General features: G+C 37.3%; 1 protein-coding gene and 1 long non-coding RNA gene across 2 annotated transcripts; one reads left to right on the top strand and one right to left on the bottom strand.

Annotated features, from left to right (window-relative positions):
* The first annotated feature begins 2,252 nt into the window (after positions 1 to 2,252).
* Positions 2,253 to 7,729, top strand: il10ra (interleukin 10 receptor, alpha). The gene is made up of 7 exons (XM_039671064.2): positions 2,253 to 2,556; positions 3,476 to 3,578; positions 3,713 to 3,879; positions 4,095 to 4,240; positions 4,369 to 4,519; positions 4,760 to 4,872; positions 6,105 to 7,729. The coding sequence occupies exons 1-7, from the start codon at positions 2,493 to 2,495 to the stop codon at positions 6,966 to 6,968; spliced, it is 1,608 nt and encodes a 535-aa protein (XP_039526998.2). The 5' UTR covers positions 2,253 to 2,492; the 3' UTR covers positions 6,969 to 7,729.
* An 8,295-nt stretch (positions 7,730 to 16,024) lies between these two features.
* On the bottom strand, positions 16,025 to 18,545 carry LOC120478961 (uncharacterized). The gene is made up of 4 exons (XR_005622788.2): positions 18,155 to 18,545; positions 16,848 to 16,958; positions 16,712 to 16,739; positions 16,025 to 16,380 (listed from the first exon to the last, which is right to left on the bottom strand). It is a non-coding gene; the product is annotated as an uncharacterized LOC120478961 (long non-coding RNA).
* Between the last annotated feature and the right edge of the window lie 1,873 nt (positions 18,546 to 20,418).

The following is a 20,418-nucleotide window of genomic DNA, read 5'->3' as shown; positions in this document are numbered from 1 at the left end:
AAAATTGTACAATGGCTATAATAAGATCACGGCAAATCATTTAGAAACGGGGCTGACGTGTTCCTAGCTGCTAAATAGCTTTTACCCAAAGCATACTTGTTAAATGAGTTTTGTGTCATGTGTTCATGTCATTTGACTCAGATCAGGTGTGCGAAAATCCTTTGGTTAGAACACAGATCTGGTCCGGCCTTTTCTTTTCAAATAGTGAATAATATAACATCAAATGGAACTGAATCTAGATGATTAGTTTCAGTTTAAGCGAACTTTTCAGGCCTGGTTAAACTGTGTGAACTGAGAGGATCTTTCAGTTCTTTACAAATGGGAAAGTGAAACATACAGACCAAGGAAATCAAATGTCAGCCACTTTTCAGTTTTCTTATAAAGCGTGAGAAAGTAGCGCAAAAAGCATAAATTATTGAAAGCTACTTCAGCAATATTTTATTTATGTATACTTTTTAATACATTTTTTTTGATTTTATACTATGATTAAAAACATAGGGTTAGGGTTAATTATAAAAAAATAAATTACTGGAAGTTAATGCAACAATATTTTTTAATACACTATTGAATTACTTTTTACGACAATTCACCATGACGTCACAACGGGAGACCCACCGTCAAATGTAAAAATGTAATAGTTGTTTTTTTTTTTTTAATTAAATATAATGTGTTTTTTTTATCATAACAACTTGATATAATATAATAAATATGAAATATAGTAGGCCTACACATAATTACACTTACAATAGAAAACACATAACAGCAATAGAACAGCTTTACAGTAAACTGTTTTTTTTTCTTTGCTGTATGTAAAAAAAAAAAAAAAAAAAAAAAAAAAAAAAAACAGCCACTGTCCAAAGTGGCAAGTAAAGTTATAGGATAACGGACACAGCAATGCATCATGCTCTATCATCATGTTTGTAGCATGATCCAGGGGATTAAAATGTACAAAATATATTTCAGGCCAAGTGGAGTTGGTCACTAATAATAGTAGTAAAGGTGTAAAGTTGCATAAAATGGAAACACTCACTACTGCAAGAAAAAACTACCTCAAAAAAACTGTTATCTTTGCTGTTGTAACTCGAGTTGGAATTTTCCAATTTTCACCCCAAAATGGCGGCCGCGCTACTGAAGCGCCACCTAGTGGCTGTTACCAAAAAAGCATCAGAGTTTCGGCTCTTGTTCTTCTATACTCTTTGCTTGCGTTCTGCCACCCGCAAACGTTCTGAAATGCCGTATACTTTGCGATTTAAAAAAAAATGCATTTCTTATTTTATTCACAACCTTTGTCTTTTCTTCGTTTTTCACATTTTTATTGTATTCTTTTTTAATAAATAAATTATTTAATAACATTATTATCAATTATTTAATAAATAACATTTTTTTTTATTCACATTCTTTGCAGATCATGTAAAATAAACAAAACAGCAAAGCTATAAGAGTAAAAATACATAAAAAAATTTAAAAAATATGCGAGTCGTCGTCAACCATACCCAGACACAAATTTTAAACCTGGTTGTCTGTACCAAAAAAAAAAAAAAAAAAAAAAAAAAAAAATCTGCAAACAATATGTGTAAAAGTTAGTCCATAAATAATGTAAAATAACGGGTAACACTTTATGTTGGTGCTCCCTAATAGACATTCAACTGAACTTTGCAACTATGTCAACTTAATCCAACTCTAACCCTTCCAGTCTACTAATACTCTACTAACAATCTAATGAGAGTTAGTAGACATGTAGTGCAACGTTAGTCAACAGCATGTTTAAAAGGCACCATAAAAATAAAGTGTAACAAAATAATGTGCTTTCGCTGTGCTTGAATTACCACTAACCACTGCATTAAACATTATAGTCAAACACACATGCATGTGCTCACATGTTGATATGCAAACCTGTAGCTCAGTATCGAGAAGCAACTGTTATTGTAGTTTACAAAAAAAGTGTTGATCAAAAACAGTAATAACTTAATGAGCTATTACTAACAAAAAGTTCCTTTGTAAATACCAAGAAAGAAATATGTTAACTCTGGTACTCCCCCGATGTAATGTGTGCACTGGTATTTCCATCTAAATTTGGAATCATTATCATCTATTGATTCATGTTCTATGTTTACACATGTGTATGTACAAGCAACAGTTTTCACACTTAATGCTACGTTTCAGAGAGAGAGAGAGAGAGAGAGAGAGAGAGAGAAAAAAAACATGTTGCTATCTAGAGTGCATGGGGGAAATATCTGCCATCACGGAAGACTGACTGAAGCAAAACAGAGAGAGGGGAAGTTCACACAGTATAAATACATTGAGAGTCAGTCAACCACTAAACCTCACTCACATGAGAGTTAGAGAGATGTACGGACGTATCTGAAGAGCACCTGAACATTGAGCTGGCTCTGTTAGAACGGTTATTGGGTTATTAGAAACATTTTGTGCGAGTGCTTGTATGGAACTGGACTGGAATGTGTTGTTGGATATGATTCTCAACTGACATAGACATGGATTGGATCTCATGGATTTCTGTTCTGGTCACATTGATGCACATCCCGGCTTACACAACAAGTAAGTTTTGATTTATTAGGGTTTTTTGGGGGGCTCACGCTTCATTGCAAGGTGATTATAATAACAATATACTGTACTGTTACATATTCGAAAATACTTTCATTTAATTTGTTATATTAAATAATTTTTGTCCTTTTAAATGAAATATGTCCACAAAACTGAAATATACGACAGAAATATAAAGTGCAAGTGGGCGCTTGATTCAGCGATGACGTGAGTGACGTAAATTCCTCACCAATTTTGGGCGTCCCCCCTGTGACCACTGGTGCAAATGAATATATAGCTACAACTATAAGTTTGTACACTCTAAAACCCAATTTTGGGTAAAATATGGACAAACCCAAACTTTGGGTTAAAATGTCATTTAAGATCAATATTTGATCCAAATTTGGGTTGAAATAACCCAGCATTTTTAGAGTGTATTTATTTATTTGACTATAGTAAATTTTCATACATTTTTTTAAAGATAATTTTTTGTCAAACCAACATAGAAAGTACAAAAAACAAAACAAACAAAAAAAAAACATATAGATAAAGCACGAATTTGTGCAATTGGATTTTCTTTTTTTACCAACACCCAACTATACCCAGGCATCGCTATTACATTGTATTGCATAGCATTGTGTAAGTTATTTTTTAAAACATTTTGAGTATCGGTTTGCTTGATGAAGTAAACATAATTTGCAAATTGACTTAATTAAGAAAACAAAAACAACAACAACAGCAAAAAAACTAAAAAAAAAAATCCTATGCCACCTACATCTGGAAAGTACAGCTGATGGACAATACAGACAGTACATCAAGTGTGAGAATGCTGCTATGACTGGAACAAGAGCAAATAAACCACTTCTTTATTGGGAAGAGACGAGTCTGGGAAAGTCTGAAGATAATTCTGACAATATTTCTATTTTGTTTACAGGTGAAGAGCTAGACTTTGACATATGGGAGGGAAATGTAACTGCACTCTGGGATCCTCCTGAAGGATCCCCCATAGATGCCCTTTATCAAGTAGCGCAAACACAGTAAGCATTCTTAATATACAGTTTCACAGTCTAGTAAACTTATTATTATTATTTTATTTTATTTTTTTTTGCCCACCTTTTTTGCTTGAAGGAAGTTTACAGTACTCCAAAAACTTATGTATTTTCTCTTTTAGGTATTCTGGTAATAATTGGGAAATTGTGCCAGAGTGTAACATGACTACAGAAACTAAATGTGAACTTGGGAACTTTTTATATAAACCCGAAACGAAAATAAAGGTTGAATTGCAAGGAAATGGCAACTTTTCCTGGTCAGCGATTAAAAGAATACGTTTATATCGGAGTAAGTATTTCCAGGCCTTTTTCATTGTGTTACTATAGGAAAACAACTGTTTACCCCCCAAAATTAAACACACTAACTGAATAAAATAGCACTGAATTAAGTGAATACTCAATCTTTTAAGTATAAAGAACATCAGGTTTTTCCATTTACAAAAATAAGGTTTGTCAATGGTTCCATGAAAAACCTTTAACATCCATGTTCCTTCCATGTTTTAGGTAAATTATTGGCTCCAGAATTTAACCTGTCTTCCACTACCAATATGGTGAAGGTTAAGATTCACAGAAAGCCATTTCTCAAAGAACTTTTTGAAAATGGACCAAGTTACTCTGCCATTCTGTATCCCAAAGGACAAGAGAGTCAGGTTGGTTTTTTTAGTAGACTAACTACTAAACTACTAAGTAGACTAATACCCCACCTTTACAATAAAGAAACTTGCTTGTTATATTGCATGGCGTTGGAATCTCTAAACCTGTATTGTCTCGGATGCAGGCTATAACAGTAAGTGATGATGACGAAGATGGTGAGGTGGAGTTCACTTCATTACCATTATGGCAGGAGTATTGTGTCCATGTAAAAGTGGAGATGATATCTAATGATGTGAGCAACACTTCATTACCACGGTGCATATATCCATCAGCAGGTATGCATTTGAATAAATAAAAGTCTTCTATTTTTACACGGCTCTCTCAAATGTCAATATAACATAATGACTGCTAAAATGTATATTTCACTGTTGTATTGATTTATTTAGTAACTAGTACTGTATGTTGCACAAAATAAACCAAAACAAGACCTTATTCTTTGGGTTTGGGTTTTTTATTAATTACTTTGGGAAAATTTCAACCACTGAGGCTTAATGTTGATTCCTCTTGTTTGTCAGATATGTCTATGGTGATCTACGTGGCAGTTATTGGTGTCGTCGGAGTTATGACCTTCTTCATGTTTGTAGTCTGTTTCTTCTTAAGGCGTCCCGGTAAAATGCCGGCTGTTCTGGTGAGTCAACTTGGTAATATTTAAATAATAAATGTAGTTTCATCAAAACCAAAAGTGTTAGAGCAAGCCAGTTTCAGGCTCTTAAAAGGGGAATGAAATCTAAAGAAGAGAGGCTCAGTAGTGTCAGTTCTCCTTTCGAGGAACAGTAGCAGAAATGGAAGTGCTGGGGATTTACGTATGATTTATGCACATGATCTCATTGATGCTTGGTTTGGTCCTAATGACACAATACCATTTAGAATGAAACTATTTTGGCAATTTCTGTCAAACTCAAATACATTTGTATATGTGTATACACCATGGTAAATTCTAATATTCAGCCCGTTCTCATCCCAAGGCGTCATATACTGACGCTTTTGACATTTCGTCTACGTCCAAAGCACATGGCACCCTTTAGCTTTAATATTGGCGCATTTCCCACCGCTGGTACGGCTCAGTACGGTTCGCTTTTCCACTGCGTGGTACGACACGGCACGGCTCGGTTCGCTTTAGCTCGGTTGCTTTTCCACTGCAGTTAGTACCACTTTAAAGTGGATGGGATTTGTTTAAAAGCAGTCACTACAGCGGTGGCTGTTACTGGCTATTTAAATCTAGCGGGTTTGGTTTCTCGCGTCGCAAATACAATGACGCTGGTAGTGACGATTCTGTCTGACCAATCAGTGATCTGCATTGTTTCACGTGACATTTTAGTACTTCTACGGTACACTTGGAACCTCAATAGACCAGGTACCATTTAAAGCGAGCTGAACTGAGCCGTATCGTACCATGCAGTGCAAAAGCCCCAAAGTGTGCCATATCGAACCGAACCGTACCGTACCGTACCATGCAGTGGAAAAGCGCCATATGAGACGCAGATATATATGGGCCAGAAGGCGCCTCCTAGTGGTCTAACCCTAACCCTACCCCAGACCTAAACCTACCTATAACCAAACAAAGCTCTGTGTGTGTTAAATTGACGCTAAAGGGTGCCATGTGCGTTAGATTTAGACGGAATTTCAAAAGTGGCATTATATGACGCCCTAGGATGAGAACGCGTTGAATATGCTGTTAAAGCATTTATTTTAAATAGACATCTTTTGTAACATTTATAAATGTCCTGACTTTCACATTTGACTTTAATGTATCCCTGCTGATTAACAATATTTCCTTGGAAAAATGTATTATTTTTGTAGTCTTGTGAGGTTTACTATTAAGCGTTAACCATTGTTTTATCATATATTATTGTCCATCAGAAATCCGCTGTGAATGGATGGCACCCTATGCATGTAGGATTGATCCAAGTGGAAACCGTCACTGACAAAGGATGGGTGGTGAACACAGTGGTGGAAAAGAGTAAAGCATTTTATGAGGACGAGGAGCTTTCTGAGGATGACAAAGAGAGAAGAGAGAGTACGGACAGTGGCGTAAGTGTGGGCCAGCAGAACTCGCTTAAGAACAGAGGCACCGACGGACAAGCGGGAGATGAGGACAGCGGCTGTGGAAGTCTGACAGGAACCGAGGACAGCGGTCTCAGCGGTGGAAGAAGAAGCCTGGATGAGCTCCCTTTCCTGGACGGTGGAGTAAATAGCAGCAATGGTAAAAGAAAAGATGACAGTGGCTTGGGAATGGTAAACAAGGATGATTCCGACAATCTCCAAGGGGCGGACGGTGACCTGTCGGAGGTAGTAGTTGGTGGGGATGGATATCGTAGTCAGAGCCCTTCTGCTGATGATGAAAGTAAGGCGACCGTTCCATATGATGTAGACACTAAAATGGCCAGCCCTAGCAGTGGTTATCGGTCTGGTCACGTGACGTGCTCGTGTTCTGACTTTGAGACTTGCATTTGGTGCAAAACCAGGAAGCTCCTAACAGACAGTGGTTCATTGTCTCATGAGAAACTCAGTCCTACCGATAACCACAACGACAGACCAAGCTATTTGAGAAAATCATCTGTGCAGACTGTGAATGGGCTAGGACTGGGAGATTTGTCCTTTCAGTCAGATGAGAACTCAAGTGAGTCGTCACTATTCATTACTTGTCCACTACTTCTACAAGAGCCCTGCCAACTTGACACTTTGCCTCTTACATTAGGAGACGTAGAACTGACATTCACGTGAGATATAAGACTTTTTCATGAATGTGTAAGCAAATATGGGCCGAACAAAGCGTATCTGCTTCTCCTCTTGCCGTTTGCTCCATTTTTTTGTTTTGAGTAATAGCAGAGAGATGCTAAATATGGCTGTTGCTAGTACTAAGCACTCAGAATAAGAGCTGTCCCTCAGAAATGTGACTTCCGGCAAGCACGGTGTTATCATTTTGTCTAAATGTTGACCAGAGAGAAGACAAAATGAGTGATCAAGAGTGAACTAGCATCAGAATATGATGACGATGAGCTGTTGCCAGTTCTTGACGTCCAATGTCACACATCCACCACTGATGTAGTTAATTTATTGTCACATACTTGTGTTCATCTATTGCAATTTTGCACATGAATTGTACGTATTTACATTTTATGTAACTACTGACATTTTTTATATGCTGAATTTTCCCAGACAACATTTCATATTGGGACCAATGTTAGCACGATATGGGATTGAGTTGTGGGCCTTACATGGGTTTGGTCTTTTGGGTCCATGTCGGCCCTATCTGAATTAGCCATATTAATTGAACCATGAAATGTTGGCTTTTGGTTTTGAATGTGATGCAATGATGGTAAAGGTGATGTTGTTGATGATAATACTAATAATACATATCTAGGTTTTTACATTTTATGAAAATAAGTGGTGCTTTCCCATTCCCAATTTTTCCATCCACACCCTCCTATCATTGCTGTGTTTGAGCATGTAGTGAATTTTTATACAATAAAAAATATCTTTAATTTTTGTTCACTTTTAGTCAGTCAAACAGGATACAAAGAATTTAAAAAGAAATGTTTCCCAAAAGTCTTAAGAAAATCCAAATGTGAAAGTGTTGAATCTGCATTTTACCAACAAGAACATATGCAAATTATGAGGCAAGAATATCCTTTGTGAAATTCCAATTTAATGAGATATTTGCAAATGCTAATGACACAGGAAAACCCAGCACTTCCTCTAGTGGAAACCCACGAAAGCCTGTGACTGTTTGCACGTGATTTCCTCTAACAGCATATCAGCATATATTATGGCAACCACAGTCACTTCTTAAAAGAAAAACCCAATTGAATTATGAATAAAGATAAGCTAACCCAAAGTAAAGCTTATCTCAGTAAAGCTCTGCATATAAACATATCTTCCGTAGCAAAAACTCACAGATCTTGTGCAAACCCATTACTCAGTATTTCCATAGTGTCACTGCGCTGTGACGAAACACAGAAACTGAATGACAGAGCCAAGCTCAGCCGCAATCAATGACCTCCATCTTCAGATAGGGAAGGAAACAAAAAGTACTTTACCCACATCGACATCTCAGTCACAGATTCAACATGCTGTCACCGAAAGCTTAAGGCTCCATTCACAATAAAAGAGAAAATTAAAAACTCTCGGGGAGATCCCGCAATATGGAAGAAAACACTTTATGGTGAAGTGTACCTTTAGAAACTGTTCTTGTCACTGTAATAATTATCGGATAATTTATAGATAAAGGAAAGTGATGATTTTGATATGGGCTCAAATACAACATTTGACTATTTTCTTTCACTGAAAGGTCTTGTGTTAACAGTCATTTGTAGAACAGAGGGCACCTTTGCCTCTCATCTCAATAGCAAATCGGTTGCTCAAAGAAACCACATAACTTAATCTGATACAAAACAGAACAACATTTATACCCTCCTAACGCTCCATCATTAAATCTCACATGTTCAATTCAGAAAGTGTCAGGCGGATGCATAGTGAAAACGGTTCTCTTTCTGTATTACAGACTACTGCACTGAAATCAGTAAATAGCCAGCAAATAATATTTAATTTTGTATAGACAAGTCTAAAATGGGCATATTTGGAGAAAGCCAACATTCTGCAGCAAATGGCCCCAAAATATGATGATTCCCTTTTCTAAAATATAAAGGTAGCTAATATTGTAATAAAAGAAAACATTTTCTAAAACAAACTTTTTTTTCCCTCTAACCACTATTATAATAGGATGCATAACCCGGGGCCTGAGGTATTGTTAGTTCACTTTAAGGTAATTTGTATAGATCTTTTCATGTCACAGTTATGTTCAGTTTGTCATTGCTATCACCGACTTTTAGTTTATTTTCATATTCATTCCATTTTCACACCACTCCCAGTCCTTTGTTTCCATGGTCACCGCCATTATGAGTTTGTTTCTTTCCCCTATGTTCTATTAATCATCTTTGAGCCACTATTAAAGTTCTATCTTCACCCCTTCACTGTTCACTTGTTCTGACAATTATTGATAGCCTATTAAACTCACATTGGAATCTTGATCTTTGTTTACCTGCAACCACCAGTGACAGATGACCGGACCAAATATGGAATATGCTGCAAGATTTTCTGCTAGGATGAGCCACGATAGTTACATGAACAATTTTGTCCAGGGGAGCCATTGTAGTCAATCACAGACATATGTTGAGCGTGTGAACACCAATAGCCAATCAGAGGTGTTTAAGAATCCATTCACCAGCGCTCAAAATGCTAGAGGGAAATGCTGGTGTTGTCATATTTAAAAAATTCCGACAACAGTATAATAAATACTTTTGTACACTTTTGACAACACTATAATAAATATCACTCTAAAGCAGTTTTAGAGAGAACAAACTACTTCTCGCTAAAAATAAGGGCTGTCAAAGAATTGAGTAATTCTATTTCAGTCATCTGTTGCTGAGCAAGTGTGGACGTGATACTACCATTAGATACACAGAGACTCTGCTGTGAGCATGTACATACATACACATAGACAAACATTAATCCTGTAGCAGATACGCATGTGGTACTGGGTGAGGTTGTGGGTTTCAGAAGAACTCAGAGTAGCCAAAAAAAAAAAAAAAAATACTGAACCAGACTATGTTAAAGGGTTAGTTCACCCAAAAATGAAAATTAAGTCATTAATTACTCACCCCCATGCTGTACCAACCCCGTAAGACCTTTGTTCGTCTTCGGAACACAAATGAAGATATTTTTGATTAAATTTGAGAGCTGTATATCTACCACATTGGCTCCTAAGGGACTGCCTCTTGACGGCCCAGAAAGTCAATGAAGAAAATGTTTAAATATCCCAAGTGACTACCGTGGCTCAACTATATGTTTATCAAGCGACGCAAATATTTTTTAAAAATTTTTGTGCGAAAAAACAAACAAAAATAACAAGTTTATTCGACTATTTCTTTTCTTCCTTGTAGGCCAGAACGAGACTTCCTTAGATTTTCACGACGCATGCGCGAGAATTGCGATCTGCTTACACCAGCTTACACTACTTCAGATCGCAATTCTCGCGCATGCGTCGTGGAAATCTAAGGAAGTCTCGTTCTGGCCTACAAGGAAGAAAAGAAATAGTCGAATAAACTCGTTATTTTTGTTTGTTTTTTCGCACAAAAAGTATTCGCGTCGCTTGATAAACATATAGTTGAGCCACGGTAGTCACTTGGGATATTTAAACATTTTCTTCATTGACTTTCTGGGCCGTCAAGAGGCAGTCCCTTAGGCAGCCAATGTGGTAGTTATACAGCTCTCAAATTTAATCAAAAATATCTTCATTTGTGTTCCGAAGACGAACGAAGGTCTTAAGGGGTTGGTACAGCATGGGGGTGAGTAATTAATGACTTAATTTTCATTTTTGGGTGAACTAACCCTTTAAGCAAGCAATCTCATTGGCTGCAGAATCAGCAGCGACCAATCAACTTGTTCCATTAAGTGGAGTTGCAGATTGCACTGTGATTGCTTGCAGATTGTTTTTAAAGAACATATCAGCCTGCAAAATGTAGTTTTATGACAGAACTGCATTTATATATTTTCCATTAATGGTAATTCAAAATGGAAAATACAATAAAACAATGAGGAAAAAGCATAAATTCAATCTGTTCATCATATAAAGCGATCATGTCTCAGGCCCCGTCCACACTACTGCGTTTACCGTTAAAAACGGAGACCTTTTGCTATGTTTGCACCTCCCGTCCAGACTAAAATGGAAAAACGAAGACCTAAAACGGAGAAGTTCAGAAACGCTGCAGCGCCGTTTTGCGTTTTGAATCTCCAGAGGGCGTTTTAGTGAAGACGGGACAAAACAGAGGACTCTAGAAACGATGACGCAGAGGCTCACGCTCGGCTCTATGATTGGGTGTGATCAGCCATGACGCGTCCTTCTCTGATTCGTCAGCCAACCATCACATGACCCGTTTCCTGTTTACACTGGTACGCGCATGTGTTGGTGAATGGTCACGTGATCCACGTTTTCAGTCGTTTCAATGTGGACGGAGATCAATTCAAATGGATTAGTTTTACGATCTCTTCATGAACTTTCTGAAGTGTCAAAGTAGTTGTTGGATAGCTGTCAATGAAGGGAGAGAAAACTCTGATTTCATCAAAAATGAAGATCTTCATTTGTGCTCAGAAGATGAACGATAGTCTTACAGGTTTGGGATTACATGAGGGTGAGTAATTAATCACAGAATTTTCACCTTTAAGTATAGTAGATGTTTTACAAGTTCCCAATTCTTAGAAATTAGCAAGTGTTTAAAAAAAGCTAACTATTTGCTACTTCCTGTTATACGTCTTTGTTTTCTGATCTCGGGACTTCCATCAGCCAATCAGTTTGACAGATCACAGTTCAGCAGTTCACAGCCGTTACTTATGAAACGCCAACTCCGTAAATCGGAGAAAAACAGAAAAAACCTAGATCTCAAAACCCACTCACTGGAAATTATACTATAGAAAAAATACTAATCTTCTCATCTAGTGACCTCGACAGCCTGCCTTTGTTTATCTGTGTCACGCTTTAAAGGAAGGATACCTACAGGTTAGAAGAAAATGGGACAATAATGGAGTTTTTGTGGGTTAAGTTGACATCACCCTCCCCCAGTATGCGAATTATCAGCTTAGTCATGACAGCGGTTTCTCAGCGTCCTCGCCGCCCTTGCAGATAGTATCCCACACATGACTGAAATTTTGAGAAAAAAAAAATATCTCAGAGTTTGCCCCACCCCAAAATGTAGATATGTATAAAAGATAACCACCTACTACTTCCATTCTGTTATCAACTTTCAATGAGTCAACAAAGTAGACAACCATGGAATGACATGCTAAACTTCACAAATTCATTGTGTAAGATCATGCAACACTCAAAAAGTCTAAATGTTCTGACACATGCATGGCCTGATGCACACAGAGCCAGAGAGGAAGTGAGTAGGAAGATCCGATAAGGAATGTGGTTTTCTTTAGCTGTAGTTTCTTAGTAGCTCTGTAGATCTTAGACTGGTAAAAAAAAAAAAAAAAAAACGTTCAATTGAATGCATTGAAGTTGACTGGTGCAGTGAACACAACTGCCTATGTAAGCAGTTAATAGTTAATAATAGCAGTTCACAAAAGCATTCTCTCATTTCACTAGAAGATATAATGAAGTTCCAAACATAAGTTTCTCTTGAAGACAGCATGCCAAGTTTGTTTACCATTAATTATTAAGACTGGATGGGCAGGCAAACTCATGAATTAGGCTGTCCTCTGTGACCCAACTGTGCACAAGTAAAATAAATCCATAAGCTGGTTGCCAGGGGCGCCTGTGAGCCTTTATCTGAGGGTAAACAGAAACAAGACTAGTTAATAAAGTGTATCCTTGTATCCTCCGGTTCTACCTAGACAGCTTGAAGCGGAATTCAAACCGGGCTTTCTAGGCGATAAAAAGGACGCTAAAAAGCGCAGCCTCCAATGCGCTTCTTGAGGCCAAGGGAGTGAGGTTTACTGGCAGGATGGTGTTTTTCCACTACACAGTACCAGCTCAACTCGGCTCACCTTTGTTTTGTTTTGCACTGTGTAAAAGGTGTACCTGTAACTGCTTTCGAAACAACTTTTGCGTAAACATACACGCCACTTTCGAGTCAAGTGGCGTGTTATCTCTACGCATTTTGAGCTATCCGCGTGTATGTCTACGCCATTAACGTCCAAGTGATTAGGGAACAGTCATAAATGCCATTAACCCCAGTGACGGTTAGGTTTAGGGACGGGGTTGAGGTAAGTCATATATTTATATATACAGTAATACCGTTAAGTCAACAGCGTTCATAAACACGCTGAAAAGCGATTATGCGTGTTGATAGCACGCCAAAAATGGAAATATGAATTGGCGTGTCATACACACGCTACTTCATGAGATCAGTCTGGCTTTCGGGTACTTTTTTTTGTATCACCTCCAGCGAGGTTCTGAGCGAGCTAAGGCGATACTAAAATGTGACGTGAAAACAATGCCACCTGCTGATCATTGCATGCGCCAGATGGCATATCCAGAATAACCCTGCCATTTTTAAATAGTTTGGCCAGATATAGTTCCTAAACTTACCACTATTATTATGGCAACTCGGAAGAATACGCCGTGGTCAAACGAGGAGGTGCGGACTTTGTTTTTTGCGGAAGAGAGGATCCAGCGAGAGCTTGATGGGGCAACAGGGAACGAAAGGCGTCTCTATGACGACCGGGTACTATTTGTGGCGGTACTGTCTGCAATGGAAAACAGAGCGAAAAGCAAGCTGAGGCGAGTCGAGTCGAGCTGGTACTGGTAATGGAAAAGTACCATTAGTAGCTGGTCTTAATTACACTCACCCTTCTAAACCTCACACCCATCCGGCTCATGGCACCAATGTAACCCCTCTGGCACTACCTCACACCGCTCCCAGCAGGATTTGAATGGGCATTTCCGGCGGTTTCACTAATGTCACCACACCTTAACGGTGTGTCTCACTACAGTGGCAAAGTCAGCTCAGTGCCACTCGAAACGCTACAATGCCTCCGCTTTGGGACATGTCTTAAGTGGGTGAGGGTGTCTCATAGCAGTTGGCTCCTACTGTATTTTACTTGATATTTGCATAAAAGTGAGGATCTCTCAACTTTTGGATGCTCTCAGCCGCTCTCAATGCTTTCTCTGACCTGCTGTCAATCCAACAATTCACAGAACGCGAGTGATGCTAGGACATTTTTATTTTTTATTTACTTAATAATATAAATATCATCAGTGAATAATGTCACTGTAAGGAAAACATTCAAGATTCTTAAAAATTTCTTCTGTTTTGTTCCAGTGAAAAATAACAGCATGTGGGTTTTGAATGTCATTATAGTGGATATAGAATCAAAAATACTTTTTTTTTTTTTTAGATGTACCATTCCTAAGTAATCAAGCCACCATGTGCCAGTGTCTGAAGTTTTGAGAAAGGGTTTTTATCATCCTGTGGGTGTGTTAAGTTGCACTGCACCAACTGTTTTAAACAAGCATGGTGTCACAAAAGGTACCGAGAGACTGCTGAACCATAGATGTTAACTGCTGTTTCTCACTTCCTACAGACCACCTCCTACAGACCACCACCATGCACCTCGCTTGCTGCATACCAACTCAGGAAACAACTGGCCCGAATGTTTGCACGAACTGCGTCAGTTGAACAACTAATGAAGTTTTGTCTGGCTTGCGGTTTAGTGAGCTGTGGTCAAATGCTGTCAAGAGCTGAATCAAATAAAAAACAACGATTATCACCAGAGATTAAAGAGGAAATGTTGTTAAAGAGGAAACCATGAGTCCAGAAATGCTTCAACAGTATTAGGCAAAAAGAACATGTAATATATTTTCGAATTATAACCAAAATAATTGAAGTTGAATTAAAAAATAAGAATATTTTATTTGTACGATGTACGATCAATAATGAATGATGGTCATGGTAATAATATGGATTCTATACTCATTGATCTAGCTGTGGATCCATGATTGTGAGGAGAACGTGAACGTGGCATGTCTTCATCCCGTCTCACGTTACGTTGAGTCGGCCAATCATCATGGAGAATGACTCTGACTAGGAAAAGTTGACGTTCCTGCCGCGGAGCTTATAGTTGTTTCAAATCTAAGGCCGATAGTTTAACAATAAAGTAATTTCTAGGTCGTGTCAAAAAGCTGTTGGTCTAGATAATTAGCTGTATTCTGAACGTTTAAGTCGTGTACGATAATTGTCTTCCAAATACAATAATTTTGAGCTTCAGGTTCTTGGACATTTCCAATCTGGCAACACATGGCTGTCGGTTTGGCTAACTGAAAATGGCAATATAACACACTCATGGGCAACAATCACTTCCCTGAATACCTGCCGGCTAAGACACAAATAAATGTTACCATCTGTTTTCAAATCCACATCTTTTGAATATCACACCATTGATGTATGTCAAAATGTAACGTGCACAATACAGTTATATTTATGAGAAGCAGAGTTCCAGCGAGTACATGCATTCAAAACCCACACGTAGCGCTACGTCATCGCTTTCCAAGAAGAGGGAGAAAATGGGGCCTGAGTGGCTTAGTTAGAGACATGATGCTGTCTGTTAGAGACAATAATAACCCACATAATACATAACGCTTGCGAATAAAAATTTTGTTCGTCAATTGCTGAAATTGAATCGGGATGTGAATAGTGAAATACTTCACACTGCACGATAAAGAGAATAAACGCCAATCCAATAGAAAATGAGTGGTCTGGAGATGAGTTCTTACTCTCATATGCTGATGAAATATAATAAACTATAAAAAAAATTAAATAAAATCTACTTTGAATACTATCTTCTGAATTGTAAGGCAATTCAAAGTTTGATCAAATGTTTAATTTTCCAATAAAAGACGATACATTTTTACATGATTTCATACATTTATTTACCCATTAGCAGATTGACACATGCACACATCATGCATGCGTGCACACACACATTAAACTGAAAAATATACAAACATGACCACACTTTCCTTGACATCAGATATGATGTATAGAAATACAGATCCAAATCACATCACACACATTATATTGCATAACAGCAAATATATCACTCATGAAGACTTCATTACAATCACGATGAGGATGATGTTATCATTCTACTGAAACCAAAGACTGATATTTCATCAGTTTATATGGTAACCTTTAAAATGGTTCTGCTTGAGAAAAAGGCTTCGCTATGTTTTTTTGGTGAGACTGAAAAGCAGGATATGGAGACAAATTTTGAGTCAGAGAATGAGAAAAACAATAAGAGAAGCGTTCTCAATAAAACAAGTTGTGCTGCTTTTCCCTGGCTGTGGGAAAGCGATCATAACCAGTTATGAATCATTCTCATCACTGACACCTTCACTTCAGAAGTGATTCACACTTTTCACAGAAATAAAAAATAAATAAGTTGACAGATGTTAGCAAATCATAACATGGAAATAATTATAGTTTACAAGTGCTGTAAATAAAGAAAACATGGACTAAATTAGATTATTTCAGGATGCATGTACATTATTTACAGGAATTGAGAGAATGATGGCCGTTATTTCTTGTCAACGATTCTGCTGATTGAAAACGGAGGCAAATTCTTCATCCCGAATTTCCTGTAGAGATACACACAATTTAAAGTTAAATATAATCAACCAATCATTCCACATTTATTCTGTTAAACCGAATATCATTAGCACACACAAAGACGTTTTTCATGTTTTAATTGGGACTTTCTATCGACAATGATTTTTACACTGTACAAACTGAATATTCGATCCCCTAACCCTACAAAGAACCTTCTCCCCTTTTACATTTTCAAAAAAAACATATGATTTAAGATGATTTCCTCATGGGAAACAAATTTTGTCCCCATTACGTAGGGTTTACCTGAACCACACACCCACACACACACATAAACAAACAAATATTAGTCAGTTCACTTACATTAAAATTTTGTCTTTCACCGACTGGTCTGTAAACGAAAAAATAGAAGCAAGCATCATCATTTTTTTCTCACAGTTTGCTCAAGGACATTTATTAATTATTATTATTTTTAGACAGTAATGAGGATGCTACTTACTTTTGCGCTTGCAGCGTTTGATTTTCTTGCAGCATATCTGCATCAAACATATCAGCAGGAACAATCCCAAGATCCCAAACGCCACGGCTATCCCAATTGATGTGGAGCTATCTGGAAGATTTTTTTATTTATGTAATTCTTTATTTGACAGTGACAATGGACAATAAATAAACTACAGAGCTAAATTTCATCTGCTGTGCCTGGGCAGTAAAGTACTTTATATACCAAAAGACCAAAAGATCATTACATATGATAACATTTTTGAAGTTATCATTTTTGGGAAGTCCGATATCTCAAGTTTTAATAGTGTTCTTGGATCAAAACTCTCAAACGGCTACTCATGCATAAAAAGTCTTGGTGTTTTAATTGATAGTTCTTTAAAACTCGAAAGACAAATTAGCTCAGTGGTAAAAAAAAAAAAATCAAGCTTTCTTTTCAACTTAGACTTCTTAGGAAGGTGAAGCCGTACCTGCCACATCGCCAACTGGAAAAAGCAGTGCTTCATCACAAATCGTTTGGACTATTGTAATTTTTTATATTATGATCTTGATCAGTGCTCAATCCACTGACTAAAATTAGCGCAAAACGCAACTGCAAGTTTATTGACAGGGAAAAAGAGCAGTGACCACATCACCCCTGTATGGGGTCTCTTCATTGGCTGCCTGTCGCTTTCAGAATCCATTTTAAATTTTTATTGCTTGTTTTTAAATATCTAAATGGTTTAGCACCTTCATATTTCTCAGACATGTTTATTTTGCACATAAAACCAGAAACAAGAGATTGTTAATTATTTATGGGGATTATTAAAAAAAAAATATTGGGTGGATTTTTTTATAATTATAGGCTGGTTGTTTACACACACTGTAGACACACATATGTGTGCAAACACCTTATAAAAATAAATTTAGCACAGTAGTTTTCCAACTTGTGACTAATAGTTTGACAAAAAACACAAACACCGCACAAACATGGACACAAACATAGTTGCAATACACTTAAATCACAACAATTGCTTGTTCTGAATGCGAAGTGCTAACTGCTAAAAACAAAGGCTTATTAGCTTAGCCTATGACGTTTGATTGACCTGTGCTATTTAAAAAGTCAAACGAATGCACTACCAGCCCCTGACCAGAATAAACTAAGCCTATTAATTGTGAAAATATGTTGAAAACAAAAACACCTTACTTTAATTCATTTACATGTATTCGTTCAGCAGATACTTTTCTCCAAAGCAACTTGCCTAACAAAGCGCTTTTAAATGCTTGAAACCTAAGAAATGTGGTCTTCTGTTTAGAGGAGTTTCTTACCCATGATGGCTTTTTCTTGAGAATAGATGTACTTTTGTTATGATGTGTCCCTGAAGAACAGTTGAAGTATATGATACTCTTTATCTTATAAACATATCTTTTTCTAATACAGTGCTAACTTGCTATGTCGCTAACTGGCTTTGTGTGCGTCTGTACACTGAGAAAAGCTGATGTTTTATGAACTGGTCTGTCTTCATTCTCTTTTTTAACATTGTCTGGCCCACCCTTTCACATTGGCTCTTCATTTTCACCTGACTACAATCATTTGTTCTGATTGCTTCTTTAGCTTACTGGCTACATAGTTTAGTTTATCACTGACGACATCTCTTTCACACAAACCAAGATTGAGGCTCTGTTTCCATTTTCATTTTTATGAGAGAGGACAAATGTGGCATGCTAGAATGTTTTTATTTGAAATAAAATGTATGTTCTGGTAAACGTGTAGTATGTCACAGAATGTCATCACACCGTCTTCTTATATACACCTACGTTAGTCATCTAGTTTAATGTCACCTGTCTGGTTATGAATCAGATGGAATAATTTTCTGCTTTCTCACTCATTACAGTGCACACTTAGTGGGGGTGGAGTGGTTTACTGTGGGTACACGTGCATGTGGTACGTGCTGCCCTCTGTTGTGCACTAAATGAAATGCAGCAGGCTGGTGGCTAACTTGACCACATTTGTGATTTTCTAATTCAGTCTAGTCATATAACACAACAAAGACTCCCTTCATGGCTTTTCTCTCTCAGAAAAAAAAATCCCTTTAATTTAAAATTAGCTTGTATAAGACAGAACAGGAAAATGAGAGAACCCCCCCCATTCACATCATTTGAAAAGTAAATCCATCTTCTCAAGGCTAATTTATTGTTGTCCCTATAGGGGGACTTAACCATCATGAAGTTTTAGTTTTGTGAAATCCCATCTGTTGGTAATGGACATTGGCAATTAATTATGTGTTATCGCTTCTGATATGTATATATATATATATATATATATATATATATATATATGGAACAATGTAATTATATCAGTTTAATATATTACTATTAAAAATGTACTAATCTATTATTCATAACATATTTGATTAATTTCTAGAAATAATATTGTTCCAGGTTTTTGTTGTGCCTCAAGGGTATAGGGCACCTCAAAAGATAATTCTGTCATCATTTACTCACTTTCATGATGTTTCAAACGGGTATTAACTTTGTCTTTTTAGAGACCAAGTGCAAACAGCCCTTGTTGCAGATGCTATTTACACTTACTCCACCCATTATTGTCTCTTGGAGCCAGACACAATTACAAAAGAAACCCTTTTGACAATAAATGCTTTTGGCAATTAAGCCTGCAGGTGACGTTAACTTGTCACACGACCAACCCGAGTTCTAATCTGCTTTTTTCCAAACTCATTCTTCTCCCTTTTCCGATTGCGTATCAGCTCGGGGAGCCGTGTCTTCTGTAGCAATATAGTAGATGTTTGTGAGGAATAAACTAAAGTAGCTCTCTGTGACACATTCATGAGTCTCTGATGTCTCTTTGATTAATTGGTTGATGCAATCAGGGCCGGCCCTGACCAATTTGCTGGCAAGATTTGACCTGGTGCCCCATGAATCACAGCCCATTTCACCACATCATTGTGCATTCTGGCGCCCCAATTGAGTGGTGGCGCCCCTACTATTTGCCAATGCCGCCTATACCACAGGCCGGCCCTGGATGCAATTCACAGTTTGCATAGTTCACAAATCTGATTTGCTTCTTGAGTTAAACTCAGTGATCTGGTCACAATGGTCAACAGGTCAGCATTGAATAACAACTTACATTGTATCCATAGGACAAGAAAAATGAATACATGAATTTATACTTTAGAGCTTTAGCACATTTTTTGAACTCTAATTTCTATTTTATTTAAGAGCACAATATTATTCAAATTGTTCAATTTTGTGTTCCACAGAGTAAATAATGAAACTTTTCATATTTGAACAATGCTCTGACAATGTCAGAAGCTTGCATTTGCAGGAATTGACAGATTTTTTTTTTCTTTCCCACAGCTAGCACATGTTGACACTTTAATATCAAAATTCAAAACCACCCTTCCTTTTACCCTTAGCAGCAAGTGAGTATATCTTAACCACATAAACAGTATGTAACTGAGTGAGGGCCTGGAAAGGTTTTTTTTTTTTTTTTTATGTCTGTAACAGACACACGTAATGTGAGGTGGAGGATCAAAGTACTAATTTGCAATTTAAGAAAATTATGTTCTTCTGAG

This window comes from Pimephales promelas, chromosome 16 (genome assembly GCF_988280905.1).
Source record: "Pimephales promelas chromosome 16, fPimPro1.hap1.1, whole genome shotgun sequence".
In the NCBI taxonomy this organism is placed as follows: domain Eukaryota; kingdom Metazoa; phylum Chordata; class Actinopteri; order Cypriniformes; family Leuciscidae; genus Pimephales; species Pimephales promelas.
The sequence above is the reverse complement of the archived record's forward strand: the minus strand, read 5'-3'. Positions and strand labels throughout refer to the sequence as shown.